This window comes from Mobula birostris, chromosome 9 (genome assembly GCF_030028105.1).
Source record: "Mobula birostris isolate sMobBir1 chromosome 9, sMobBir1.hap1, whole genome shotgun sequence".
Taxonomy (NCBI): Eukaryota; Metazoa; Chordata; class Chondrichthyes; order Myliobatiformes; family Myliobatidae; genus Mobula; species Mobula birostris.
The window spans coordinates 2,748,045-2,775,481 of NC_092378.1; the positions used below are offsets into that span (position 1 = coordinate 2,748,045).

At 44.6% G+C, this 27,437-nt stretch overlaps 1 protein-coding gene across 1 annotated transcript in view; it reads right to left on the reverse strand.

The window, feature by feature from the left end:
• The window catches only part of utp20 (UTP20 small subunit processome component), a 183,231-nt gene that overhangs the window by 42,602 nt on the left and 113,192 nt on the right, over positions 1-27,437 (reverse strand). The window contains exons 40-49 of the mRNA XM_072267366.1: positions 25,343-25,431; positions 20,562-20,833; positions 18,925-19,064; positions 15,834-15,990; positions 14,106-14,204; positions 9,250-9,417; positions 5,116-5,282; positions 3,603-3,750; positions 2,228-2,344; positions 630-800 (exon numbers count right to left, since the gene is read on the reverse strand). Coding sequence (XP_072123467.1) covers positions 630-800; positions 2,228-2,344; positions 3,603-3,750; positions 5,116-5,282; positions 9,250-9,417; positions 14,106-14,204; positions 15,834-15,990; positions 18,925-19,064; positions 20,562-20,833; positions 25,343-25,431 — 1,528 coding nt within the window. The remainder of the gene's footprint in view (positions 1-629; positions 801-2,227; positions 2,345-3,602; positions 3,751-5,115; positions 5,283-9,249; positions 9,418-14,105; positions 14,205-15,833; positions 15,991-18,924; positions 19,065-20,561; positions 20,834-25,342; positions 25,432-27,437) is intronic.

Here is a 27,437-nt window from a genome sequence, read left to right on the forward strand (position 1 = left end):
ACTCACAACACGCTGGAGGAACTCAGCAGGTTGGGCAGCATCAGTGGAAAAGATTGGTCGATGTTTCAGGCCGGAACACGACGAAGGGTTCCGGCCCGAAACGTTGACCGATCTTTTCCACGGATGCTGCCCAACCTGCTGAGTCCCTCCAGCATGTTGTGAGTGTTGCTTTGACCCCAGCATCTGCAGATTATTTTGTGTTTACATTATCTGCACTAGATGTCTGCACTGATTTTGTTCATTTACAGTTAAGCAAAAGACCGACTGAATTCCTCTGTCAATAACTATTAGGAAATAATAGTTTTACAGTAGTGTAATAGTATTATTATTTGTTCTGTGTTTCTTTTATAAACATAAATTGTTACTCAGTTAAACAATAGTTTGCCTTTTTTTTAAATACATTTTTAACTATTTCCATGAAACTTCAGCTTACTGGGGCAACTGCTTAATTGGGCCAAAATGTACTGTATCCCAATTTACCAGAATCTATTGAGCATGCAAATTTTTAACTGTGATTTAAAGTTTTTTTTAAATGTATGGAACTGTATTGCTGCTGCAAAACACCAAATTTCATAACATACATCAGTGATATTAAACCAGATTCTGAAGGAATGGGTCTCAGCTCTTACCTTGAAGCAGTTTACAACCAGGTGGAAGTTCTCCCCTCTGCCAGCTCCAGCTTTGGCATAGTCCTTCAGCAATACAAAGAGGTCCTGGGTCAGCTGTCCAGCCAGATTCTCCATTGACATCACGGGGAATTTCAACACCCAAGTGAGACACTGCAAGGCAGTTGTGATCACCTGCAGGCACAAGGAAATGGCACCTCAGCAACTGTAGCCGCACAGGAGTAGCCAAGAGGCCAGAATACCCACAATCCATAAGTTATCAAATTTCATGACATACGCCGGTGATAGTGAATCTGATTCTGATCCCACAGCCAGCACGTTGGACCCAGCTTCCTCATCAGGAGACCACAGTCAATGCGATCAGCAATAGTATCTCCTCCTCCCTGACACTCAACACAGACACACCTCTAGGATGTATGCTTAGCTCACTGCTCCACTCTCTCTACATCCACGACTGTGTAGCTAGGCACAGCGCAAACGCCGGCTATAAATTTGCCAGTGAAACAACTGCAGACAGAATCTCTGATGGTGACAAGGAGGCACACAGGAGTGAGATCAGTTAGCTGCATCTCGACGTCAGTAAGACTAAAGAAGATGGTGGAGTTCCGGAAGGGGAAGTCGAGGGAACACATGGGTCCTCACTGAGGGGTCAGCAGTGGAAAGGATGAACAGCTTCAAGTTCCTGAGTGTCAACATCTCTGAGGATTTACCCTGGGCCCAGCACATTAATGCAATTACAAAGATGGCACACCAGTGACTAGAGTTTGAGGAGAATTGATATGTCACCGAACAGTTAAGCAAACTTCTAGAGGTGTACTGTTGAGAGCACTGTGACTGGTTGTATCATTATCTGATATGGAGGGGCCAGTACCCAGATCAGAAAAAGCTGAAGAAAGTTGCAAACTCAGCCAGCTCCCTCATGGGCACTTTTCTCCCCAGCATCGAGGGCATCTTCAACATGTAATGCTTCAAGACGTACCATCCATCATTAAGGATCCCCATCAGCCAGGGCATGCCATCTTCTCACTACTGCTATCAGGGAGAAGGTACAGGAGCCTGAAGACATATACTGAATGTTTTAGGAACAGTTTCTTCTCCACTATCATTTGATTTCTGAATGGACAATGAACCCATGAACACTACCTCACGATTCTGCTCTCTTTTTTGCATTATTTTTTAATAGATATATTTTTTGGAACTTATCGTAATATTTTATGTCTTGCACCGTACTGCTGCCACAAGAGAACAAAATTCATGGTGTACATCAATGATAGTAAATCTAATTCTGACTCTGGACCCCTGTTTCGTTGCTGGAACCTTATCCACTGGACCATTTACCCATTCCTGAGGGAACGACTGCCACTTGGCCCTTCATTCTGGGCTCCTGTATCTCCTCTGCATCATATTAACTTGTACGGGGAACTTAAGTTAAACCAACTGAAAGATTATTGTATGAGTTTCTAGATTAGAATCAAAATATTCAACAAAATTAAAAAAAAACCCAAATACTTAGGATCCAATCCACCAGAACAACATTCTACATAATGCAGTGGTTTGAGAGCAGCAGTGGGAATGAGGGGGTGACTGTGGGAGGTGCTCACCTTTACATGCATGGACTGAAGACAGTCCATTAACACCTGCACAAACGGATCGATCATTTCCAAAATGTGCTCTTCCGAAGAGTTCACCTTTGATCTCTTTAGGCTCAAATGTAGCAACTGTGGTAAGACAAAAGAACAATTTAACACACGAAGAATGGACATCTCCTGATCAACAAACACAGCACAAAAGCTAACTGCTGGAGGAGTTCAGTAGGTCAGGCAGCATCTGTGGAGGGAAATGGACAGCCACTGTTTTGGGTTGGCACCATTCATCTAGACTGGAAGAGTAGGGGCAGATACAGTCGTTCATAGAGCAAGCTGGGCAGCAGGCATGGCAAGACCTCAAAGTTCAAAGTAAATTTAGTGCCAAAGTTCACAAATGTCATCACATACAATCCTGAGATTCATTTTCTTGTGGGCATTCATAGTAAATGCAAAGCCACACAATACGATCAACCAAAGACTGCACATAACAAGACAGACAAGCAACCAATGTGCAACAGGTAACAAACTGTGCACATACAAAAAGAAGAAAAAACACAAGAAGAAATAATAATAACAAATAAACAAACAATAAATATCAAGAATATGAGATAAAGCATCTTTGAAAGTGAGTTCATAGGTTGTGAGAACAGTTCAGTGTTGGGGTGAGGCAAGTTGAATGAAGTTATTCCCACTGATTCAAGAGACCGATGGTTGAGGGGTAATAACTGTTCCTGAACCTGGCAGGTGACAAATGGACCCAGGTAACGTGGACTGATAGGCAAAGGAGTGTAAAGGGATTAACGTACAGTACTGCGCAGAAGTCTTCAGGCACATATACATAGCTAGAGTGCCTAAGACTTTTGCACAGTACTCCAGTATTATGCGAGTGATGATAAACCTGATTCTGATGTGGGTCTCCCACAGCACTCCACCATCACCATTCGCAACATCCTTTGATCCCGCCAGATTTACAAACTGGGTTTCTGCTCCATGTTGACAAATACAGTATTGTGTAAAAGTCTTGGGCACCCTAGCTATATATACATACCTAAGGTTGTATAAGAGGTGTGAAGGCTCTCCACACCCACTGGAGTTTGGAAAAATGACTGAAAGCCAGCTAGTACTGAAATGCTTAGATAGAATGGCCTAATTCTGCTCCTGTACATTGTGGGAGCACTGGCCTACATTTCTGCAGTCAAGAACCTACAGTGTGTTTTGAATGCTAACCCTCTGCTTAAGGTCCAAGGGCAGCAGATCATGTCAGCAATATTGAAAGAATAGAAATAATTTATGAAGGGGTTTTTAGTTTCAGCAGCTGAATCAATATTTTTCTAAGCAAACTGAACTCCAGAAATGTGATGAGCTGAACGGTGGGGAAGCTGGAACTTACCCTCAGACCAGTATCCACCAGGATGTGCATGTTGGTCTTGGCACTGACTGCCGGCTTCTCTCCCTGTCGTGAAGGCGTGGGGGGCAGCAACAGGCAGCTCTGGGGCTTCAGACTGCTGCGGGATTGGTCCGGCCTTGGCTTCTTATCCCTTTAAAAGGACAATTCATAAAAACATGGTGAAGAACGATACAAACTACCATCCAACCCAACGATTCAACACCAGCAACACGCACTAAATGCTGGAGGAACAGATCAGCAGCATTCGGATTGGAAAGGAAGGAGGCAGAAGCCAGAATGAGAAGGTGTGGGGAGAGAGAGGAACACAATCAGGTAAGTGATAGGTAAAACCAGGTGGGAGGGGGATAAAGTGAGAAGCGAGAAGCTCAGAGATGACAGCTGGAAGAGGTAAAGGGTTGGAGAAGAAGGAATCCGACAGGAGAGAATGGTGGACAATGGGAAAAAGGAAAGGAGGAGGGGAACCAGAAAGAGGTGACGTCAGGTGAAGAGAAGGGGTGAGACGGCTTGCATTCGTTCTTCAGATGGGATTCCTCTCAACTGCATCATCAACCATGTCAGGTTCATCTCACTGTCCACATATCCTTCTGTTTCACTCTCACCATCCAACTCTGTAATGGAGTTCATTTCCTTACCACTATGTCGCCACAATAGACAGGAAATTCTAGACACAGAAACAAGTCCTGACCAAGTTGCACATGTTTGACCTACAGTATATCATTCTTCGGGTTCTCTTGTTGTAGTAGGATGTGGAAGCTTTAGAGAGGGTGCAGAGGAGATTTACCAGGATGTCACCCGGTCTAGACAGCATGTCTCACGAGGATAGGTTCAGTGAGCTGGGACTTTTCTCTTGCAACAAAGGAGAATGAGAGGTGACTTGATAGAAGTGTGTAAGATGATCATAGATACAGTGAATAGCCAGAGTCTTTTGGTGGAAATAGTTAATACCAGATGGCATTAGGTGACTGGAGGAAAGTATGAGGGGGGTGGGTGTGAGGGGTAGGTGTTTTTGGAAGGGGTAGTGGTAGAGGCAGATACATTAGGGACATTTAAGAGACTCTTAGATAGGAACATGGATGATAGAAAAATGGAGGGAGGTACAGGAGCATGAAGACACACCCAAGGTTTTAGGTACAGCTTCTTTCCCTGCACCATAAGATTTCAGAATGGACAATGAACCCATGAACATTACCTCAGTATTTTTTGTGTTTTCTTTTTGCAATAATTACACAATTTAATTTTATACATCTATTTATTGTTATAATTCATAGTTTTCTAATTATGTACTACTGCTGCAAAGCAAGTTTCCTGCCAGATGCCACTGATATTAAACCTCATTCTGATTCTGCTAACTCATACTAGGTTTCTAACCAAGTTTATTCAGCTGGCTCACTGAAACAACAGCTCAGAGCTGTGTGTATTTCAGTAACCAAGCCACTGTACAACTCCACCAATAAACTCAATCATTTTAAACAGTCCCACTTAAAGGGTGGCTCACTTGATTTTCTTCACCATGAGTGGTAAGCTCTCAGTCACCAGACCGTGGCTCAGCAGGAGGATGGCATCTGCTGTCATGTTGGCATTCAGTAACAAACCAGACACAATCCGCCGGAAGATTTCGTGGACCTTGCGAGCTTGCTTAAGACTGGTGGTACTCTCCAATATCTGGAAACAGAAAACATACATTACCAGTCACAAATTCACCAGTCAGAACACACATCAGTCCTCATCGACAGATCATCAATGCAACGGTGAGCAGTTTCAAGTTCTGGAGTGTCAACATCACTGAAGATCTATTCTGGGTCCAACATATTGATGCAATTAACAAAGAAGGCACAACAGCAGCTATATTTCATTAGGAGCTCGAGGAGCCCAGATTGGAATCCTTAGTGTAGGGAAAGAAACTGTTCCTGAAACGTTAAGTGTGCCTGTTCAGGCTCCTGTACCTCCTCCTCGATGGAAGTGATGAGAAGAGGGCATGTCTGAGGTGATGGGGGGCCTTAATGATGGATGCCACCTTTTTAAGGCGCTGCCTTTTGAAGATGTCCTCTATACTGGGAAGCCAGTGCACATATGGAGTTGACTGAGTTTATAACTTCCTGCAGCATTTTCCAATCCTGTGCAGTGGCCCCTCCATGTCAGACAGCGATGCAACATATAGACCAAGTTTAACCACAACTGGGGCATCAGGCTCGACACAGGAAGGATGTGATAGTGCTGGAGAGGACTCCCCAGGATGGGGTGTTGCAGTTAGTGGGGAGACAGGGTGAGTTTACCCTGGAGCAGAGACAGTTGGACATTATGGAGCAGTCTCGTTGGGACAAATGACCTAATGCTGCTCCCATGTCTCATGGCCATTCACTTTTTCCACGTCAACAATAACAAAGTGATTTGCAGGTTCCAGCCAAAAGAAGAATCTGTGTAGTAAAGTTATAACACTTGTTACTTTCATCTCAGTGAAACACGATCTCTGACAATGTGACTGAAACTGGTGAACTAAACAAAAATTGTCAGCGAGTGGCAGTGTTCCTTATGGCTAGCTCCAACAGGTTACATCAAATATCTCTCCAGGCAGATACAACACGTTACATCAGAACTCTCTCCACACAGATACAACACGTTACATCACAACTCTCTCCACACAGATACAACACGTTACATCACAACTCTCTCCACACAGATACAACACGTTACATCAGAACTCTCTCCACACAGATACGACACGTTACATCAGAACTCTCTCCACACAGATACAACACGTTACATCACAACTCTCTCCAGGCAGATACAACACGTTACATCAGAACTCTCCCCTCACAGATACAACACGTTACATCACAACTCTCTCCTCAGATACAACACGATACAGCAGAACTCTCTCCTCACAGACACAACACGTTACATCAGAACTCTCTCCAGGCAGATACAACACGTTACATCAGAACTCTCTCCACACAGATACAACACGTTACATCAGAACTCTCTCCTCAGATACAACACGTTACATCAGAACTCTCTCCTCACAGACACAGCATGTTACATCAGAACTCTCTCCACACAGATACAACACGTTACATCAGAACTCTCTCCAGGCAGATACAACACGTTACATCAGAACTCTCTCCACACAGATATAACACGTTACATCACAACTCTCTCCAGGCAGATACAACACATTACATCACAACTCTCTCCTCACAGATACAACACGTTACATCAGAACTCTCTCCACACAGATACAACATGTTACATCACAACTCTCTCCAGGCAGATACAACACGTTACATCAGAACTCTCTCCACACATATACAACACGTTACATCAGAACTCTCTCCACACAGATACAACACGTTACATCAGAACTCTCTCCTCAGATACAACACGTTACATCAGAACTCTCTCCTCACAGACACAACACGTTACATCAGAACTCTCTCCTCACAGATACAACACGTTACATCAGAACTCTCTCCTCACAGATACAACACGTTACATCAGAACTCTCTCCTCAAAGATACAACACGTTACATCAGAACTCTCTCCTCACAGACACAACACGTTACATCAGAACTCTCTCCAGGCAGATACAACACGTTACATCAGAACTCTCTCCACACAGATACAACACGTTACATCAGAACTCTCTCCAGGCAGATACAACACGTTACATCAGAACTCTCTCCACACAGATACAACACGTTACATCAGAACTCTCTCCAGGCAGATACAACACATTACATCACAACTCTCTCCTCACAGATACAACACATTACATCAGAACTCTCTCCAGGCAGATGCCACACATTACATCACAACTCTCTCCTCACAGATACAACACATTACATCAAAACTCTCCACACAGATACAACACGTTACATCACAACTCTCTCCACACAGATACAACACATTACATCACAACTCTCTCCTCACAGATACAACACGTTACATCAGAACTCTCTCCACACAGATACAACACGTTACATCAGAACTCTCTCCACACAGATACAACACGTTACATCAGAACTCTCTCCACACAGATACAACACGTTACATCAGAACTCTCTCCACACAGATACAACACGTTACATCAGAACTCTCTCCTCACAGATACAACACGTTACATCAGAACTCTCTCCAGGCAGATACAACACGTTACATCAGAACTCTCTCCACACAGATATAACACGTTACATCACAACTCTCTCCAGGCAGATACAACACATTACATCACAACTCTCTCCTCACAGATACAACACGTTACATCAGAACTCTCTCCACACAGATACAACATGTTACATCACAACTCTCTCCAGGCAGATACAACACGTTACATCAGAACTCTCTCCACACAGATACAACACGTTACATCAGAACTCTCTCCACACAGATACAACACGTTACATCAGAACTCTCTCCTCACAGATACAACACGTTACATCAGAACTCTCTCCTCAGATACAACACGTTACATCAAAACTCTCTCCTCACAGATACCAACACGTTACATCAGAACTCTCTCCACACAGATACAACATGTTACATCACAGCTCTCTCCAGGCAGATAAAACACGTTACATCAGAACTCTCTCCTCACAGACACAACACGTTACATCAGAACTCTCTCCTCACAGACACAACACGTTACATCAGAACTCTCTCCTCACAGATACAACACGTTACATCAGAACTCTCTCCTCACAGATACAACACGTTACATCAGAACTCTCTCCTCACAGACACAACACGTTACATCAGAACTCTCTCCAGGCAGATACAACACGTTACATCAGAACTCTCTCCACACAGATACAACACGTTACATCAGAACTCTCTCCAGGCAGATACAACACGTTACATCAGAACTCTCTCCACACAGATACAACACGTTACATCAGAACTCTCTCCACACAGATACAACACATTACATCACAACTCTCTCCTCACAGATACAACACATTACATCAGAACTCTCTCCACACAGATACAACACGTTACATCAGAACTCTCTCCACACAGATACAACACATTACATCACAACTCTCTCCTCACAGATACAACACATTACATCAGAACTCTCTCCAGGCAGATGCCACACATTACATCACAACTCTCTCCTCACAGATACAACACATTACATCAAAACTCTCCACACAGATACAACACGTTACATCACAACTCTCTCCACACAGATACAACACATTACATCACAACTCTCTCCTCACAGATACAACACGTTACATCAGAACTCTCTCCACACAGATACAACACGTTACATCAGAACTCTCTCCACACAGATACAACACGTTACATCAGAACTCTCTCCACACAGATACAACACGTTACATCAGAACTCTCTCCACACAGATACAACACGTTACATCAGAACTCTCTCCTCAGATACAACACGTTACATCAGAACTCTCTCCACACAGATACAACACGTTACATCAGAACTCTCTCCACACAGATACAACACGTTACATCAGAACTCTCTCCACACAGATACAACACGTTACATCAGAACTCTCTCCACATAGATACAACACATTACATCTCAACTCTCTCCTCACAGATACAACATGTTACATCAGAACTCTCTCCAGGCAGATACAAAATGTTGTATCAGAAGTACCTCTTTCAGTGGAAGTATCAGCTTCGCCACCTGTCCTTTTCCGATAAACTGTGCCACAATCTCGTAGGAATCGTAACTTTTGCTCTTCCTGGCTTCCATTGCTTTGCTGACGATTCCTTTCACCTCCTTTTCTTCAGCGACGTCACCAAACAACTCCTGGTTAAAAATCTAGAGAGAGAAGGTAAGAGGATCATCCTGTGCTGATAAATACACTTACCAATAGCACCAATGACTTGATTGTGTTTTTTCCCTATTACTCACTTACTTTTTTTGCTCTTTTCGCTCTACTCATTTAATCTTTTAAAAATATATATTTTCTTATTGTAATTTATAGTTTTTTTATTATGTACTGCTGCCACTAAACAATAAATTTCACAACATACAGTATGTCTGAGATAATAAACCTGATTCTGATCAACCTGGACAGGCAGTATTAAGCTCTTAGAGGTGGATAAATACACAAATGCATTGGAGATACAAGAGACAGTTGATACAACACACGAAATACTGGAGAAACTTCGCAGGTCAGGCAGCATCTGTGGCAGGAAATGAACAGCCGGTATTTAACGTCGTAGTGTCAAAGGGGATTAAAGCACAGAAACAGACACTTCGGCCCACCTTGTCTATGCCGTACTATTCTGCCCGATTCCATCAACCTGATTCCAGCCCACAGCCCTCCACCCCCTCCCATCCATGGACTTATCCAATTTTCTTTTAAGTATTGAAATCAATCCTGCTTCCACCCCTTCTGCTGGCACCTCCTTCCACACTCGCAACACCCTCTGAGTGAAGGAGATCCCCCCTTATCCAGACTTGGCAAGGATGTTGAACAGGCAGCGTGAGTGGATAACAGTTACAAAGAGCGGAATATGCACAAGTTTTAAAAATGATGCAGAAGCAAAGGTGAGCACCTAACAAAGCCTAACACTACTAAGTAACATGACTTCCAAACAGTTATCTTCCATGCCAGAGCTAATGAAGACATCCCATAACCCCAGAGCCTCACAGTCCAGTTTATTGTTCTTGCAACCTTGCATTAATGTCAGTAAGACCAAGGGATTGATTGTGGGCTTCAGGAAGGGGTAGATGAGGGAATACACAACAGCCGTCAGCAATGGATCAGCAGTGGAAAGGGTGAGCAGTTTCAAATTCCTGGGTGTCAGCATCATTGAGCATCTATCCTGTGCCCAATGTACTGATGCAATTACAAAGAAGGCATGACAGTGGCTATACTTAGAACATAGAACATAGAATAGTACAGCACAGTACAGGCCTTTTGGCCCACAATGTTGTGCTGACCCTTAAACCCTGCCTCCCATATAACCCCCCACCTTAAATTCCTCCATATACCTGTCTAGTAGTCTCTTAAACTTCACTAGTGTATCTGCCTCCACCACTGACTCAGGCAGTGCATTCCACGCACCAACCACTCTCTGAGTAAAAAACCTTCCCCTAATATCCCCCTTGAACTTCCCACCCCTTACCTTAGAGCCAAGTCCTTTTGTATTGAGCAGTGGAGCCCTGGGGAAGAGGCGCTGGCTATCCACTCTATCTATTCCTCTTATAACCTTGTATACCTCTATCATGTCTCCTCTCATCCACCTTTTCTCCAAAGAGTAAAGCCCTAGCTCCCTTAATCTCTGATCATAATGCATACTCTCTAAACCAGGCAGCATCCTGGTAAATCTCCTCTGTACCCTTTCCAATGTGTCTACGTCCTTCCTATAGTGAGGCGACCAGAACTGGATACAGTACTCCAAGTGTGGACTAACCAGAGTTTTATAGAGCTGCATCATTACCTCGCGACTCTCAAACTCTATCCCTCGACTTATGAAAGCTAACACCCCATAAGCTTTCTTAACTACCCTATCCATCTGTAAGGCAACCTTCAGGGATCTGTGGACATCTACCCCCAGATCCCTCTGCTCCTCCACACTACCAAGTATCCTGCCATTTACTTTGTACTCTGCCTTTGAGTTTGTCCTTCCAAAGTGTACCACCTCACACTTCTCCGGGTTGAACTCCATCTGCCACTTCTCAGCCCACTTCTGCATCCTATCAATGTCTCTCTGCAATCTTTGACAATCCTCTACACTATCCACAACACCACCAACCTTTGTGTCATCTGCAAACTTGCCAACCCACCCTTCTACCCCCACATCCAGGTCATTAATAAAAATCACAGAAAGTAGAGGTCCCAGAACAGATCCTTGTGGGACACCACTAGTCACAGCCCTCCAATCCGAATGTACTCCCTCCACCACGACCCTCTGCTTTCTGCAGGCAAGCCAATTCTGAATCCACCTGGCCAAACTTCCCTGGATCCCATGCCTTCTGACTTTCTGAATAAGCCTACCATGTGGAACTTTGTTAAATGCCTTACAAAAATCCATGTAGATCACATCCACTGCACTACCCTCATCTATATGCCTGGTCACCTCCTCAAAGAACTCTAACAGGCTTGTTAGATATGATCTGCTCTTCACAAAGCCATGCTGACTGTCCCTGATCAGACCATGATTCTCTAAATGCCCATAGATCCTAAAAGAATCTTTTCCAACAGCTTTCCCACCACAGACGTAAGGCTCACTGGTCTATAATTACCCGGACTATCCCTACTACCTTTTTTGAACAAGGGGACAACATTCGCCTCCCTCCAATCTTCCGGTACTATTCCCGTGGACAACGAGGACATAAAGATCCTAGCCAGAGGCTCAGCAATCTCTTCCCTCGCCTCATGGAGCAGTCTGGGGAATATTCCGTCAGGCTCCGGGGACTTACCCGTCCTAACGTATTTTAACAACTCCAACACCTCCTCTCCCTTAATATCAACATGCTCCAGAACATCAACCTCACTCATATTGTCCTCACCATCATCAAGTTCCCTCTCATTGGTGAATACCGAAGAGAAGTATTCATTGAGGACCTCGCTCACTTCCACAGCCTCCAGGCACATCTTCCCACCTTTATCTCTAATCAGTCCTACCTTCACTCCTGTCATCCTTTTGTTCTTCACATAACTGAAGAACGCCTTGGGGTTTTCCTTCACCCTAATCGCCAAGGCCTTCTCATGCCCCCTTCTTGCTCTCCTCAGCCCCTTCTTAAGCTCCTTTCTTGCTACCCTATATTCCTCAATAGACCCATCTGATCCTTGCTTCCTAAACCTCATGTATGCTGCCTATTTCCACCTGACTAGATTTTCCACCTCACTTGTCACCCATGGTTCCTTCACCCTACCATTCTTTATCTTCCTCACTGGGACAAATTTATCCCTAACATCCTGCAAGAGATCTCTAAACATCGACCACATGTCCATAGTACATTTCCCTGCAAAAACATCATCCCAATTCACACCCGCAAGTTCTAGCCTTATAGCCTCATAATTTGCCCTTCCCCAATTAAAAATTTTCCTGTCCTCTCTGATTCTACCCTTTTCCATGATAATGCTAAAGGCCAGGGAGCAGTGGTCCCTGTTCCCCAGATGCTCACCCATTGAGAGATTTGTGACCTGACCCGGTTCGTTACCTAATACTAGATCTAGTATGGCATTCCCCCTGGTCGGCCTGTCCACATACTGTGACAGGAATCCGTCCTGGACACACTTAACAAACTCTGCCCCGTCTAAACCCTTGGAACTAATCAGGTGCCAATCAATATTAGGGAAGTTAAAGCCACCCATGATAACAACCCTGTTACTTTTGCACCTTTCCAAAATCTGCCTCCCAATCTGCTCCTCTGTATCTCTGCTGCTACCAGGGGGCCTATAGAATACTCCCAATAGAGTAACTGCTCCCTTGCTGTTCCTGACTTCCACCCATACTGACTCAAAAGAGGATCCTGCTACATTACCCACCCTTTCTGTAGCTGTAATAGTATCCCTGACCAGTAATGCCAGCCCTCCCCCCCTTTTCCCCTTTCTCTATCCCTTTTAAAGCAGTGAAATTCAGGAATATTGAGAATCCATTCCTGCCCGGGTGCCAGCCTAGTCTCTGTAATGGCCACTACATCATGATTCCATGTATGTATCCAAGCTCTCAGTTCATCACCTTTGTTCCTGATGCTTCTTGCATTGAAGTACATACACTTTAGCCCTTCTACCTTACTACCTTTACACCGTTTATTCTGCTTCTCTTTCCTCAAAGCCTCTCTGTATGTTAGATTGGGCTTTACTCCATGTACTTCTTCCACTGCTCTATCGCTCTGGGTCCCATCCCCCTCGCAAATTGGTTTAAACCCTCCCGAACCATGCTTGCAAACCTACCTGCAAGGATATTGCTCCCCCTCGAGTTCAGGTGCAACCCATCCAATCTGTACAGGTCCCACCTTCCCCAGAAGAGATCCCAATGATCTAAAAATCTAAAACCCTGCTCCCTGCACCAACTCCTCAGCCACGCATTCAACTGCCATCTCCTGCAATTCTTATCATCACTGTCACGTAGCACTGGCAGCAATCCTGAGAAAGCCACCCTTGAGGTCCTGTTCTTCAGCCTTCTGCCTAGTTCCCGAAACTCACACTTCAGGACCTCATCCCTCTTACTGCCTATGTCATTGGTTTTCTCATTGAGGAGACTCTGTATGTCACCAAAGCCACTCGCAGATTCCTACGTGGCCTGGATGGTGGGGATAGTTGAAGGCAGATGCTGACCTCCTGAGACAGCGCCTCCTGTAGATATTACCAGAGACAGTAGTATCAGAGCCCATTGCTCCACAGCAGGATTTACGGCCTTGTCACTGGCTTTCAGTGCATTGAGAACTTCCACCCTGTAGATGATCCCTATGATATGCCAACCTTCTTCCCTTCACAGCCACCGGTATTTGAAATTTTTTTTATAATAATTCACAGAATTAACACTTACTGCAATTAGGTTATCGATGCAAGGGTCCAAATCCCCACTGCTCAGTCTAGGCTCAAGACTCTTCAACACCATATACACTGTGTAGGTCAAAACATGAACCTAAAGAGACAGAAAAGATATTTTTCACATCCGCATAGAAACACACAGTTCTTCTGCCTCAATGCCCATCACAGTCTGAGGATTGTGCTGGGGGCAGACTGCAAGTATTACCATGCTTCCAATGCCAACACAGCATGCCCACAACTTATTAACACTAACCCATACATCTATGGAATGTGGGAGGAAACTGAAGCAATGTCAATATTAAACCAGTCTGCAGTGCAAAAAAAAGTTGGGGACCCCTGATCTAGTCCATCGACCTGCTTCCAGACCATAGCCCCCCAAACCATCCACTTACATTCAAACATCTCTTAAGTGTTGAAATTGAACCCATTTTCCACCAATTACACTGGCAGTTTGTCCCACACTCTCACCACCCTCTGAGTGAAGACATTCCCCCTCATGGTCCTCTTAAACATTTCACCTTTCACCTTTGACCCATGACCTCTAGTTTAGTCTCACCCAACATCAGTGGAAAAACTCTGCTTGCATTTGCCCTATCTATAACCCTCATAATTTTGTACATCTCTTATCAAATCTTCCCTCATTCTCTTGCGCTGCAGGGAATAAAGTCCGAACCTGTTCAAACTTTCCCTCTGAGGCTCTTCTCACTTCTCCCACTTCTGTTGGCCAGAAGGTACGAAAGCTTGAGAGCTCATATTACCGGTCTCAGACAGCCTCTACCCGCTGCTGAAAGGACCTTTGTACAATAAAGATGAACTCTTGACCTCACAGTCTAGCTCATCATGACCTTTGCATTGTATTGTCTGTCTGCACTGCACTTTACTGCAGCACTCTGAAATTTTTATTTATTTTTTATTTGAGTCAGAGATGCTGTACTCTAATGGGCTCTTCTGGGCCAACAAACTCATGCCGCCCAATTATTCCCATGTGACCAATTAGCCTACTCCCCATACATCTTTGGAATGTGGAAGAAATCCACGTGGTTGGGGGAAGAACGTATAAACCCTTGACAGACACTAGTGTAATTGAATCCGGGTTGCTGGCACTGTAATTATGTGGTGTTAGCTGCTACACCACCGTGCCCCACCCCAGTTTACTGCTTTTCGGCCCACAATGTTGTGCTGAAGCAGCTAAAAAATAAATTAAAGAAAAGTAAAAACTAACCCCTCCTACCTACACAATGTCCAGATCCCTCCATTTTCCTCACGTTCATGTGCCTATCTAAACGCCTCTTAAAAACCTCGCATGTATTTGCCTCTACCACAACCCCAGGCAGCACACTGTCCCACCTTGAGGTATTTATAGAATGATGGGAAGAAAACACAAGTGTTTCACCGTATCCTAGCACATGTGACAATAATAAACAATGTACTGATAATGAACACTAAGAAAAGCTTTCCAAAGTGTTGCTAACAGAAACAGAGGAGGTACATGGAAGGAGAAGGAGGACAGGACAGGCAGTAGATGGTCAGAACAGACGAAGAGAAGAAGTGCCAGTTTCTGTGGAGTGACTGGGTTGAACCAGCCTGTTTCTGGGCAACACACATCAAAGTTGCTGGTGAACGCAGCAGGCCAGGCAGCATCTCTAGGAAGAGGTGCAGTCGACGTTTCAGGCTGAGACCCTCTGGGCTGTAGTTTTAACGTTACAGTTCGATGAGACGTTACCTGAAAGCCCTTGGTTAGAGCTGACTGCAACTCCTTGAGGAGGTAGAGAAGGTACCTCGGACCCAGAGTCTCGATTATCTTGGTCAGGGTATTACGAGCGACGTCCCTGATCTCCTGGGCTCGGTTTTGTAACAGCATGCAGACTTTAATGAGGATGCTGGGTCAGAGGAAGGAAAGAAACACTGTTAAACAATTTCTGTCCCACCGCACCACCCCTCCAGGATCACACAGACACTCTGGATCAACAGGAAACACTGCATCCTTTGCTATTGGGTCCACAATGTCCAACCAAAACAGCTCAATGCAAATCAAAAGGTCCACCATCAAATGGGGATTTCGATCACACTGAACTCTGCTGTAAAAGCACAGGACAGACAATTGCCATGAATAATAACAAGTACAGAGCATCACTGAAACCGAAGAAGAATGGGGGGTGGAGAATCCCACTGAAACATATCAAATATTGAAAGGCCTTGGTCGAGAGGAAGTGTAGAGGGGTGTCCTTTAGGAACAGAGATGAGGAGGAATGTTCAGGGTGGTGAATCTGTGGAATTCATTGCGACAGATGGCTGTGGAGGACAAATCATTGGATATATTTAAAGTGGAGGTTAATAGGTTCTTCATTAGTTAGGGTATCAAAGGTTACAGGAAAAAGGGGTTGAGCGGGAGAATAAAACAGCCATGATGGAATAGCAGAGCAGACTCGATGGGCTGAATGGTCTGATTCTGCTCCAATATTTTATGGTCTTATAAAACAATGCCTCCACAGTTAGAAGACCCTCAGGACAAAAGGACAGTGGTGATCTACATAGTATAAAGAGGATCCGAGACACGTGCTGATGGGATTAGCTTGATGGCTACTTCACTTAGAGTGGCTTTTCCACATTTCTGTAATGATTTGGGTTTAATTCCCAGCTGCTATAGTGAGATTCAAATCATCCCTCAATCAAAGGCCAGAGCTCTGGCTGTTAATTCAGTGCAATCGCACTTCAGAGTGGAGCATAATTCCCTGGTTGGTGTAAACGGCCGTTTCAGGAGAGGGATTTAGGTGGGGTGGCAAGGCAGCGTGGTGGTTCGCTCGCACAACACTATTGTAGCCCCAGAAACCTGGGATCAATCCGCCACTGTCTGTAAGCAGTTTCTACATTCTACACGGAGAAGAAGGGGAGAGTGGACCATAGGAGAAAGGGAAGGAGGAGGGGACCCATGGGGAAGTAATAAGCAGGCGAGAAGAGATAAAGGTCAGAGTGGGGAAAAGGGGAAGCTGGGGGAGGCAGGGTGGAAGAAAATTTGCTTCCCAGAAGGAGAAATCAATATCAATGCCATCAGGTTGGGGGCTACCCAGTCAGAAGGTAGGGTGTTACTGACTATTAAATACACTACTGAGGTCTCTGACGTTGTGAAACTGTGGCACTAAGCACAACACCAGTTTATCAGGAAACGCGAAAGGTATCTTAGTTCCCCGTCGCATCTGAAAGACAGTTCACATACCAATTGGGTAGTGTTGGACTTGAAAATGTTACCACACAGACTTGTCGAAGCGAAACAGTAAATATGCATGACTCAGGCATTGTGTGAGTCTGATAAGGAGGGGCCACCAGCGCCTTTACTTCTTGAGAAAACTAAAGAAATTTGGCCTGTCCCCTAAAACCCTCACTAATTTTTATAGATGCACTGTAGAAAGCATTCTTCTAGGGTGCATCACAACCTGGTATGGAAGTTGTCCTGTCCAAGACCGAAAGAAGCTGCAGAAGATCGTGAACACGGCGCAGCACATCACACAAACCAATCTTCCGTCCGTGGACTCACTTTACACCGCACGCTGTCGGAGCAGTGCTGCCAGGATAATCAAGGCCACGACTCACCCAGCCAACAGACTTTTCATCCCTCTTCCCTCCGGGAGAAGGTTCAGGAGCTTGAAGACTCGTACGGCCAGATTTGGGAACAGCTTCTTTCTAACTGTGATAAGACTGCTGAATGGATCCTGACCCGGATCCAGGCCGTACCCTCCAAATATCCGGACCTGCCTCTCGGTTTTTTTGCACTACCTTACTTCTCATTTTTCTATTTATGATTTATAATTTAAATGTTTAATATTTACTAATTTTAACTATTTTTAATATCCTTAATATTTAATATTTGTAATCCAGGGAGTGTGAAGCGCAGAATTAAATATAGCTGTGATGATTGTACGTTCTAGTATCAATTGTTTGGCGACAATAAAGTATAAAGTACATTCTCCCCATGACCCTGTGGGTTTCCTCAGAATGCTCCGGTTTCTTTCCACATCCCAAAGCCATACGGGTCACCCATATAGGGTACATGGGTGTAACTGGGCAGTGCGGCCTCGCTGGGCCAGAAGGGCCTGTTATCATGCTGTATTTCTAAATAAGTTAAATATTAAATAGAACAAGGGATGAGGTGAGGTGTGGAGAGTATGAGGAAGTGTTGCTGCATGCCTTGTAGCATGTTGTATGCTTTCCTAAACTGTGTAAGAAACCTTTCCTCATACCGTGTTGAAAGGCCTCGATAGAGTGGACATGCAGAGTATGTTTCCTATGGTGGGGGAGTCTCGGACCAGAGGACATGCCTCAGAATAGAGAGGTGCCCACTTAGAATGGACACAAGGAGGAATTTCTCTTGCCAGAGTGGTGAATCTGTGGAATTCGATGCCACAGGCATCTGTGGAGGCCAGGTCATTGGGTATATTTAATACAGAGGGTGATAGGTTCTTGATTAGTCAGGGCAAGAAGGGATACAGGGCTGACAGGAATTGGGGCTGAGAGGGAAAATGGATCAGCCATGTTGAAATGGTGGAGTAGACCCGAAGGGCCAAATGGCCTAATTGTGCTCTGAAATCTTACGGTTTTATGCAGATATAAGACACTACAGTTGCTGGAATCTGAGGCAACAAACAAGATGGCTGGAGGAACTCCGTGAGTAAGGCAGAAGGAAATAGAAACATTGACTGTCCATTTCCCTCCACACATGCTGCCTGGCCCACTGAGAATCTCCAGCTTTGTTTGTTCAACACCAACCCTCGCCCATCCTTCACGTCTCACTGAATGTAATACAGACCCCACAGTTGTACCTGGGTAAATTATGCTCCATCACCTCCTTGGGAAGAGTCTGCATCAGCTTAATCATCGCAAAAGCTATGGGAATTCGCACCAATTCCTCATCATTCACCAGTTTTGACTTCACCAATTTATGCTGGTCGTCCCTGGCCACCTGTACAACAACAAACTTTACTAACAGAAAGAAATCAAGAGAAACACACACAAAATGCTGGAGGAACTCTGCAGGTCAGGCAGCATCTATGGAAAGAAATAAACAGTCAACGCTTAAAGCCGAGACCCTTCATCAGTACTGGAAAGAAAGGGGGAAGATGCCCTAATAAGGTAGTGAGGGGATCAGAAGGAAAACAAGCTAGAAGGTGAGGTGAAACTAGGTGGGTGAGGAAGGGCGGTGAAGTAAGAAACTGGCACATGGGTGGAAAAGGCAAAGGGCTGGAGAAGAAGGAATCTGATTGAAGAGAAGAGTGGAACATGGGAGAAAGGGAAGGGGGGACTGGGGGAGGTGATAGGCAGGTTACTGGAAGCTGGAGAAATCGATGTACATGCCATCGTTGGAGGCTGCCATAGATGGAATATGATGTGTTGCTCCACCACCCTGAGTGTGGTCCCAGCACAGCAGAAGAGGAGGCCACGGACAAACGTGTCAGAATAGAAATGGGGTTAGGGATTAAAATGGTTGGCCACCAGGAAATTCCACTTCTTGTGCGTAGACTGTAAGTGCTCAATAAATCAAAGTGGTGGAGAAATACGGTATTAAAAGTTGGGAGGGAAACAAGGAAGGAAAAGACACATGGAGGTAGATTCAGCCTTGTAGCAGTGCACCAGGAGAATGTCCTGACCTGCTGTATCACCATCTGGTACGGGAATTACAAGGCATCTGACTGCAAGACCCTGAAACAGACTGTAATGACTGCTGAAAGGATCATTGGAGTCTCTCTCTTCCCCCCCTTCCCCCATCCAGGACCCCCATACACCAGAAATGCTGTGTTGGCAGAGTCCTCAGCATATCAAGAACCCCTCCCATCCATCCCACAATCTCTTTGACCTCCTATCATCAGGCAGAAGGTACCGCAGTATATTAACAAAGACTTAGCTGGTTAACAGCTTCTTCCCCCAGGCTGCGAGACATCTGAACACCATGCTACCACCCACTGCACATTACTTATGACAGAGCCAGTAGCATTATACCATTGTATATTTAACTATATCATATATGCACCTCATGTCAATTTGTACATACACAGAATACTGGGTATATTTAGTGGAGGCTGTGAAGTTAATGTGTCAATGGTTACAGGGAGAAAGCAGGAGAACGGGATTGAGAGAGAAAATAAATCAGCCAATGACAGAATAGCAGAGCAGACTTGATGTGCTGAATGGCCTAATTCAGCTCCTATGTCTATTCTTTTTATTATCTGTTAATATTATTTTATGTGCTGTATGTGATTATATGAACTATGTTTTCGTACCCTGGTCCCAGAGGTACGACGTTTCGTTTAGCTTTATACCTGTGTACGGCTAAATGACAATGAACTTCAACTTGACCTTGTGTTAGGGTGAAGTGAGAGAGATTACAAAGTGGGTAGGGGGTGGGTGAAGGAGATCGAGGAGGCAGGAGAATCAAGGTTATTAGGGAACATTGCCCACAGACCTTTGCAATTAGGCATTTCTGCAGCCTGGGCAGAAAGTTCTCAGTGACAGTGTCTTGAATGTGCTTGATCAAATCTTCCAGCTCCTGGTTACTCCTGGGCTGAAAGGTGACTGGTTTCTTCACAGCCTGCGCTGGAGCACATTCTCCAGCAACCCCAGCACCAACTGCGATTTCTTCATCCAAACCCTCAGTGACCTCTTCCTTCTCTTCCTCAACGGCACCTTCCAGTTCCATGGATTCAGTCACGTTGTCCTCACCTTCTGCCACGACATCTACAGGATGGAAGGGGAGTCTCAGAAATAGTGGGGACAAATGGTACAGACAACAGGTCACTGAAATCGCTTGTAATGTCGCTCTAGCGCATGGGTCAGCCAGACTGGGGTAGGAAACATGAAACGTGTCTATGTTAGAGAGGCTATTCCACCCTACAGTGACACTTGGGACATGAAATCTTTATGGGGTGGCATGGTGGCATAGTGGTTAGCATAATACTTCACAGCATCAGTGATCACAGACAGAGATTTAATTCCTACTGCTGTCTGAAAGGAGCTTGTAACTCCCCGTGAGTACACGGCTGCTCCCATTCCAAAGACGTATGGGTTAGTAAGGGTTAGGGAGTTGTACATAAGCTATATTGACGTCAGAAACGTGGTGACTCTTGCCAGCTGTCCCCAACACAACTTTGGACCTTGTTGGTGTTGATACAAGTGTCTCATTTCATTGTATGTTCCAACATACATGTGACAAATAAAGCTAATCTCTCTAATCTCACCGAGGTTATGTTCCCAACAAGCTTCCTGAATCAGTTCCTCTGAGTCCTGACATGCCCATTAAAAGGCATTAACATTATTTTTCTGATTTACTTTAACCTATTCCACATTCTCACTAATCATTAGTGAATGTTTCTCCACAATTCCCCACTGGATTTAGGAGCAAATCCATTATGATTATGATAGTAGAATATGATATGATATCCTTAACATGGCCTTTTTTCCAGGGAGGGGTTGCCAAAAACAAGGGGGATAGGTTTAAGATCAGAAGAAAGAGATTTAAAATGGACATCAGGGGCAGCTTCCATTTACAGCCTGCCATGCCTCCAAGCTTTATGTTACCTGCAGCTGGATTTCACCTAGAAATTCACTGATTTAGCCCTTGCCTAATCACAGGACAATTTACAACAACCAATTAACCTACTAACTGCTGTGCCTTTGGACTGCAACAGCGCCCGGGGAAAACCCATGCTCACGTGGGAAGGAACGTACAAACTTGCAGAGGGCTGAACTCCGAACCCCAATGCACTGAGCTGTAATAGTGTCGCTCTAACCGTTATGTTACCATGCACCCCAGATGAGAGATTTGATAGAAAGACAAAGCCACCAGAATAACACTAAGCAGGTTCCCCACCACTCACACACAAGTAGTACCAAAGGTATACAGCATGCCTCAGAATTGTCTGAGAAAAGTGGGCAGAACATATCAAAATTGCACGTAAAATTTGCTGAAGAAGCAGTGAATTGCAGCCATAATGAATTTATGCCTAGCTTGGTGAGTTTTGTTTTAAAAAGAAGGATACACAAAATGAAATCTGGCCACGTTCCCTGTTTGGAATGATGAGCTTCCACTCAGCATAGTGAAAGGAGTTCCACTGTACGGTCACTGAAGCCTGACCTGGCTCTGTGCCTTCTGCCGTCACTGAATTACTTTAAACTGCATTTAAATTAGATTTTATTTAGTCAATCGATTTGTCCTGCTGTTATACATTAATGAGTTGAAGATGATTTATGTTCAACCAATTCCAATCTGGAAAAAGTAATGTCTCAGCACAAATCAATCTTACTCATTAGCACTCAAGCTTTCCGGTAGTGGACTTATGCAAATATATCTATGGGAAAACTGAGACATCACTTTACCTTGGGGAAAAAAACTTAACAGTGGTTAACTTATTGCAGATTGCTGGGGGAACTTAGCAACAGGCAGCACCTATAGGAATGAAGAAACAGTCGATGCTTTGGGCCGAGACTCTTCATCAGGACTAGACTTGATGACAAATTTTGATCTGTTCCCGTCCTGTTGAAGGGCCATTGACTGTTTATTCCCTTCCACAGATGCTGCCTGACCTGTCGAGTTCCTCCAGTATTTTATGTGTGTCACTCACTCTGGAATTTCAGCATCTGCAGAATCTCCTGTTTATGAGTGGCTAATTTATTCTGTCTCATAATCCAAGCAACTGCTCCAAGGAAGAGAACTGTGAGCAGCTCAGGGCACCTTATTTAAGAAAGGAAGTGCTTTCTTAATCAACAAACTCATTCGTAAGGCCAGTGATGTTGTGGGGATGGAACTGGACTCTCTGACGGTGGTGTCTGAAAGGAGGATGCTGTCTAAGTTGCATGCCATCTTGGACAATGTCTCCCATCCACTACATAATGTACTGGGTGGGCACAGGAGTACATTCAGCCAGAGACTCATTCCACCGAGATGCAACACTGGGCGTCATAGGAAGTCATTCCAGCCTGTGGCCATCAAACTTTACAACTCCTCCCTTGGAGGGTCAGACACCCTGAGCCAATAGGCTGGTCCTGGACTTATTTCCTGGCATAATTTACATATTACTATTTAAATATTTATGGTTTTATTACTATTTAATTATTTATGGTGCAACTGTAACGAAAACCAATTTCCCCTGGGATCAACAGAGTATGACTATGACTATGACTGGTATTGGAGAGGGTCCAGAGGAGGTTCACCAGACTGGTCCCGGGAATGAGTGAGTATAAGGAGTGTTTGAAAGGTTCTAGGTCTGTACACACTGGTGTGGTGTGGCCCTCCACTGGCTGAGGTTGACCATGGATGCTGAGTCCTCACTACCATCTGTGGCTGATGAGAGCAATGCTGGAGCGGCAGAGTCTGTTGCAAAGGTCGCACCTCTAAGTGGCCTCAGCTCTGATGGAGCTGCAGTGTTCCTTTCTACGGCTCTGGTCATCTTCTGCCATTTTCAGGAATTTTTCCTTGCCTGACTTAAGGAGCTGTTTCAGGGTGTTTGTTCGTCCGTGGTCAGCTACACATTTCTTCCAGGACTCAGTGCTGATGTCCAGCGCCTTTGTGTTCCATTTGCAGATATCCCTGTAGCACAGTTGTAGGGAGCTAGCACAGCCTATGCTGCTTGAGCAGGGTGGCCAGCATGTGAGCAAAACTCAGTATTGGATACACTGTCTCTCCCGGGGAGCCCAAGATGAGATGAGGGCACCTTAACTGGAAGGTGTTAAGCCTTCTTTCCTGCTTAGCATATTATGTCCAGGTCTCACTGTGTGCTGGTGAAACAAGCATTACATACTGCCATCTTTGTATTGACTGAGCTTGGAGTTATCCCAGGCTTGTACGGTGAGGCAGGCAAGCACTATTGCAGCCTTGCTGATGCACTTGTCGATATTTGTGTGCAGGGAGAGGTTGCCCCTGACGATCGACCCCAGGCATATGAACTGATGGGCAACGTCCAGTTTGTAATTATCAATGGTAATGACCAGTGGTGCCTCCACGACTTGCCCCAAGACATTTGTCTTTTTCAGGCTGTTAGTCAGATCAAACTCCTTGTAAGCTTGGGAGAAGCGATCCATCAAGCTCTGGAGGTGCTGTGGAGTGTGGGATATGGCTGCTGCATCATCAGCAAACAGCACGTTTTTGATTATAGTTTCGTGCATTTTAATTTTGGCTTTTAGGAGAGCGAGGTTAAAAACCCTGCCATCTGATCTAGTGTGGAGGTAGATCCCCTCTGTAGCAGTGCCAAATGCATGCCTCAGGAGAAGGGCAAAGGAGACCTTGAAGGGTGTTGAGGCGAGAACACAGGCCTGGTTAATGCTCCTGCCTGTGTCAAAGGGCTCTGAAGAGTTGCCGTTAAACTGCACAGCCCCCTTCATGTGGTCGTGGAAGGATTTCATCATGCTCTGTAGTCTTGATGGGCAGCCTACCTAAGAGAGGACCTAAAAGAACCGTCTCTATTGACCAAGTCAACTGTCACGTGAGATCAATAAACACAACATACAGGGACTTCACAAACAAGGGAAAATCTGCAGATGCTGGAAAACTGAGCAACACACACAAAATGCTGGAGAACTTAGCAGGCTAGACAGCATCTAAGGAAAAAACTACAGATGACGTTTTAGCCCGAGACCTGCCGAAGGGTCTCGGCCTGAAACGTCAACTGCACTTTTTTTCCTGAACTCTTGTTCTCTGAACTTCTGGAATTTGGTGAGAAAGAAAATCACATCCAGATTTGACGTCCCAGCATGGAAGCCGCTCCGTGACTCCAGACATTCAGCCAACTTTTGTAGGCGGACCAAGGAGACTTGGCAAACAACAACACTCAGGAAGGAGATGCCCCTCTTGAGTGCTCACTGGAATTTGGAAGAATGAGGGAAATCTTACTGAAACCTATCGAATATTGAAAAGCCTAGATAGAGTGGACTTGAAGAGGATGCTTCCTACAGTGAGGAAGTCTAGGACCAGAGAGTACAGCTTCAGAATAGAAGAACAATCATTTAGAACTAAGATGAGGAGGAATTTCTTTAGTCAGAGGATGGTGAATCTGTGGAATTCACTGTCACAGATGGTTGTCATTGGGTATATTTAAAGTGGAGGTTGATAGGTTCTTGATTAGTTAGGGAACCAAAGCTTACAGTGAGAAGGCAGGAGAACGGGGATGAGAGGGAAGATGGAATAGTGGAGCAGACTCAATGGGCCAACTGACCTATTTCTACTCCTATGTATTATGGTTTTAAAATACCTACTTTCATCCTCTGTGGTCTGAACTGCTTCAAAGTCCTTCCTCAGGCTCTCTGGGTCAAAGTGAAAGGCTTCAAGCACCGATAGCAGCAAACTGTTGGAGAGGACATCAGCACAAGGTCAGAAAACTGTTTACAGTCAGTGTTAATTTTAATATATGGAAGTATAAAATTAATTCATTTCCACCTCATTAGATATTGGTGACACTTACTACTGTGGGTCATTTTCAGAACATCCGATGAATAAATTAGGGGGTACACTTGATCTAAAATTTAATTCATAACATCAGGGCCAGAAAAAGTTCCAGCGTTAGTTCCTGTACTGAGAAATTTCCAATATGTTCATCCTCTACATCAGAACAGAGAGTATTAGAGAAGTACAGCACAGAAACAGGCCCTTCAGCCCATTTAGTCTTTACTGAAATGATTTAAACTGCCCAATCCCAACGACCTGCACTGCGACCATAGCCCTCCAAACTCCTACCATCCAAACTTCTTTTAAACATTGAAATTTTGCTCACATGGACCACTTGTGCTGGCAGCTCATTCCACTCTCTCATAACCCTTGGAGTGAAGAAGTTTCCCCTCATTCATCCTTAATTCATGACCTCTGGTTATAGTCCCACCCAAGCTCAACGGAAAAAGCCTGCTTGCATTTACCCTATCTATACCCTTCATAATTTTGTATACCTCTAGCTTATATCTTGTCAATCTTCTATGTTCTAAAGAAGACAGTTCTAACCTATTCAACCTTTCCCTATAGTTCAGATCCTCCAGACACGGCAACATCCTTATGAATTTTCTCTGTACTCTTTCAACCTTGTTTATATCCTTCCTGTAGGTAGGTGACCAAAACTGCACACAATACTCCAAATTAGGTCTCACCAACGCCTTCAACATAACATCCCATCTTGCGTACTCAATACACTAATTTATGAAAGCCAATGTTCCAAAAACTTTCTTTATAACCCTATCTACCTGTGACACCACTTTCAATGAATTATCGACCTGTATTCCCTGATCCCTTTGTTCTACCACACTCCTCAGTGCCCTACCATTCACTGTATAAAACCTACTTGGTTCTACCAAAGTGCAACACCTCACATTTGTCTGCATTAAATTCCATCTGCCATTTTCTTTTACAGCTCTTGCAAATCCCTCTCCAAACCTCACTGTCCACTACATCCCAATCTTGGTGTCATCTGCAAACCTGCTGATCCAATTAACCACACTATTATCCAGATCACTGATATCGATGACAAACAACAGTGGACCCAGTGTCACAGGCCTCCAACCAGAGAGGCAACCGTCTACTACCAATCTCTAATCCAATGTACCACCTTGTCCTGAATGCCGAATGACTGAGCCTTCTTAAACAGCCTCCCATGCGGCCTTGTCAACTGCCATACTAAGTTCCATGTAGACAACATCAACTGCCTTGCCTTCATCCACTTTCCTGTTAACTTCCTCAATCTCTATAAGATTGCTTAGACATGACCTACCATGCATGAAGCCATGCTGACTACTCTTAATCAGTCTATGTCTATCCAAATACAGATATGTCCAGTCTCTTCGAATACCTTCTAATAACTTACCCACAACTGATGCCAGACACACCAGCCTATAATTTCCTGGTTTCTGTTTAGAGCCTTTTTTAAACAGCAGAACAACACTGGCTATCCTCCAGTCCTCTGGTACCTCTCCTGCTGCTGAGGATGTTTTAAAAGTCTCTGCTCGGGCCCTGGAAATTTCTGCACTAGCCCCCACAGGGTCCAAGGGAACACCTTGTCAGGCCTTGGGGATTTATCCATCCTGATTTACCTCAGGATAGCAAACACCTCTTCCTCTGTAATCTGTACAGGGCCCATGAAGTTGATGCAGCTTTGTCTCACTTCTATAGACTCTGTATCTGTCTCCCAAATATATACAGATGCAAAGAATGCATTTAATATCTCCCCCATCTGTTTAGGCTCCACACATAGATTACCATTCTGGTCTTCCAGAGAACCAATTTTCTCCCCAGCAATCCTTTTGCTCTGAACGTACCTATAGAATCCTTTATGATTTTCCTTCATCTTGTCTGCTGGATCAACCTCATGTC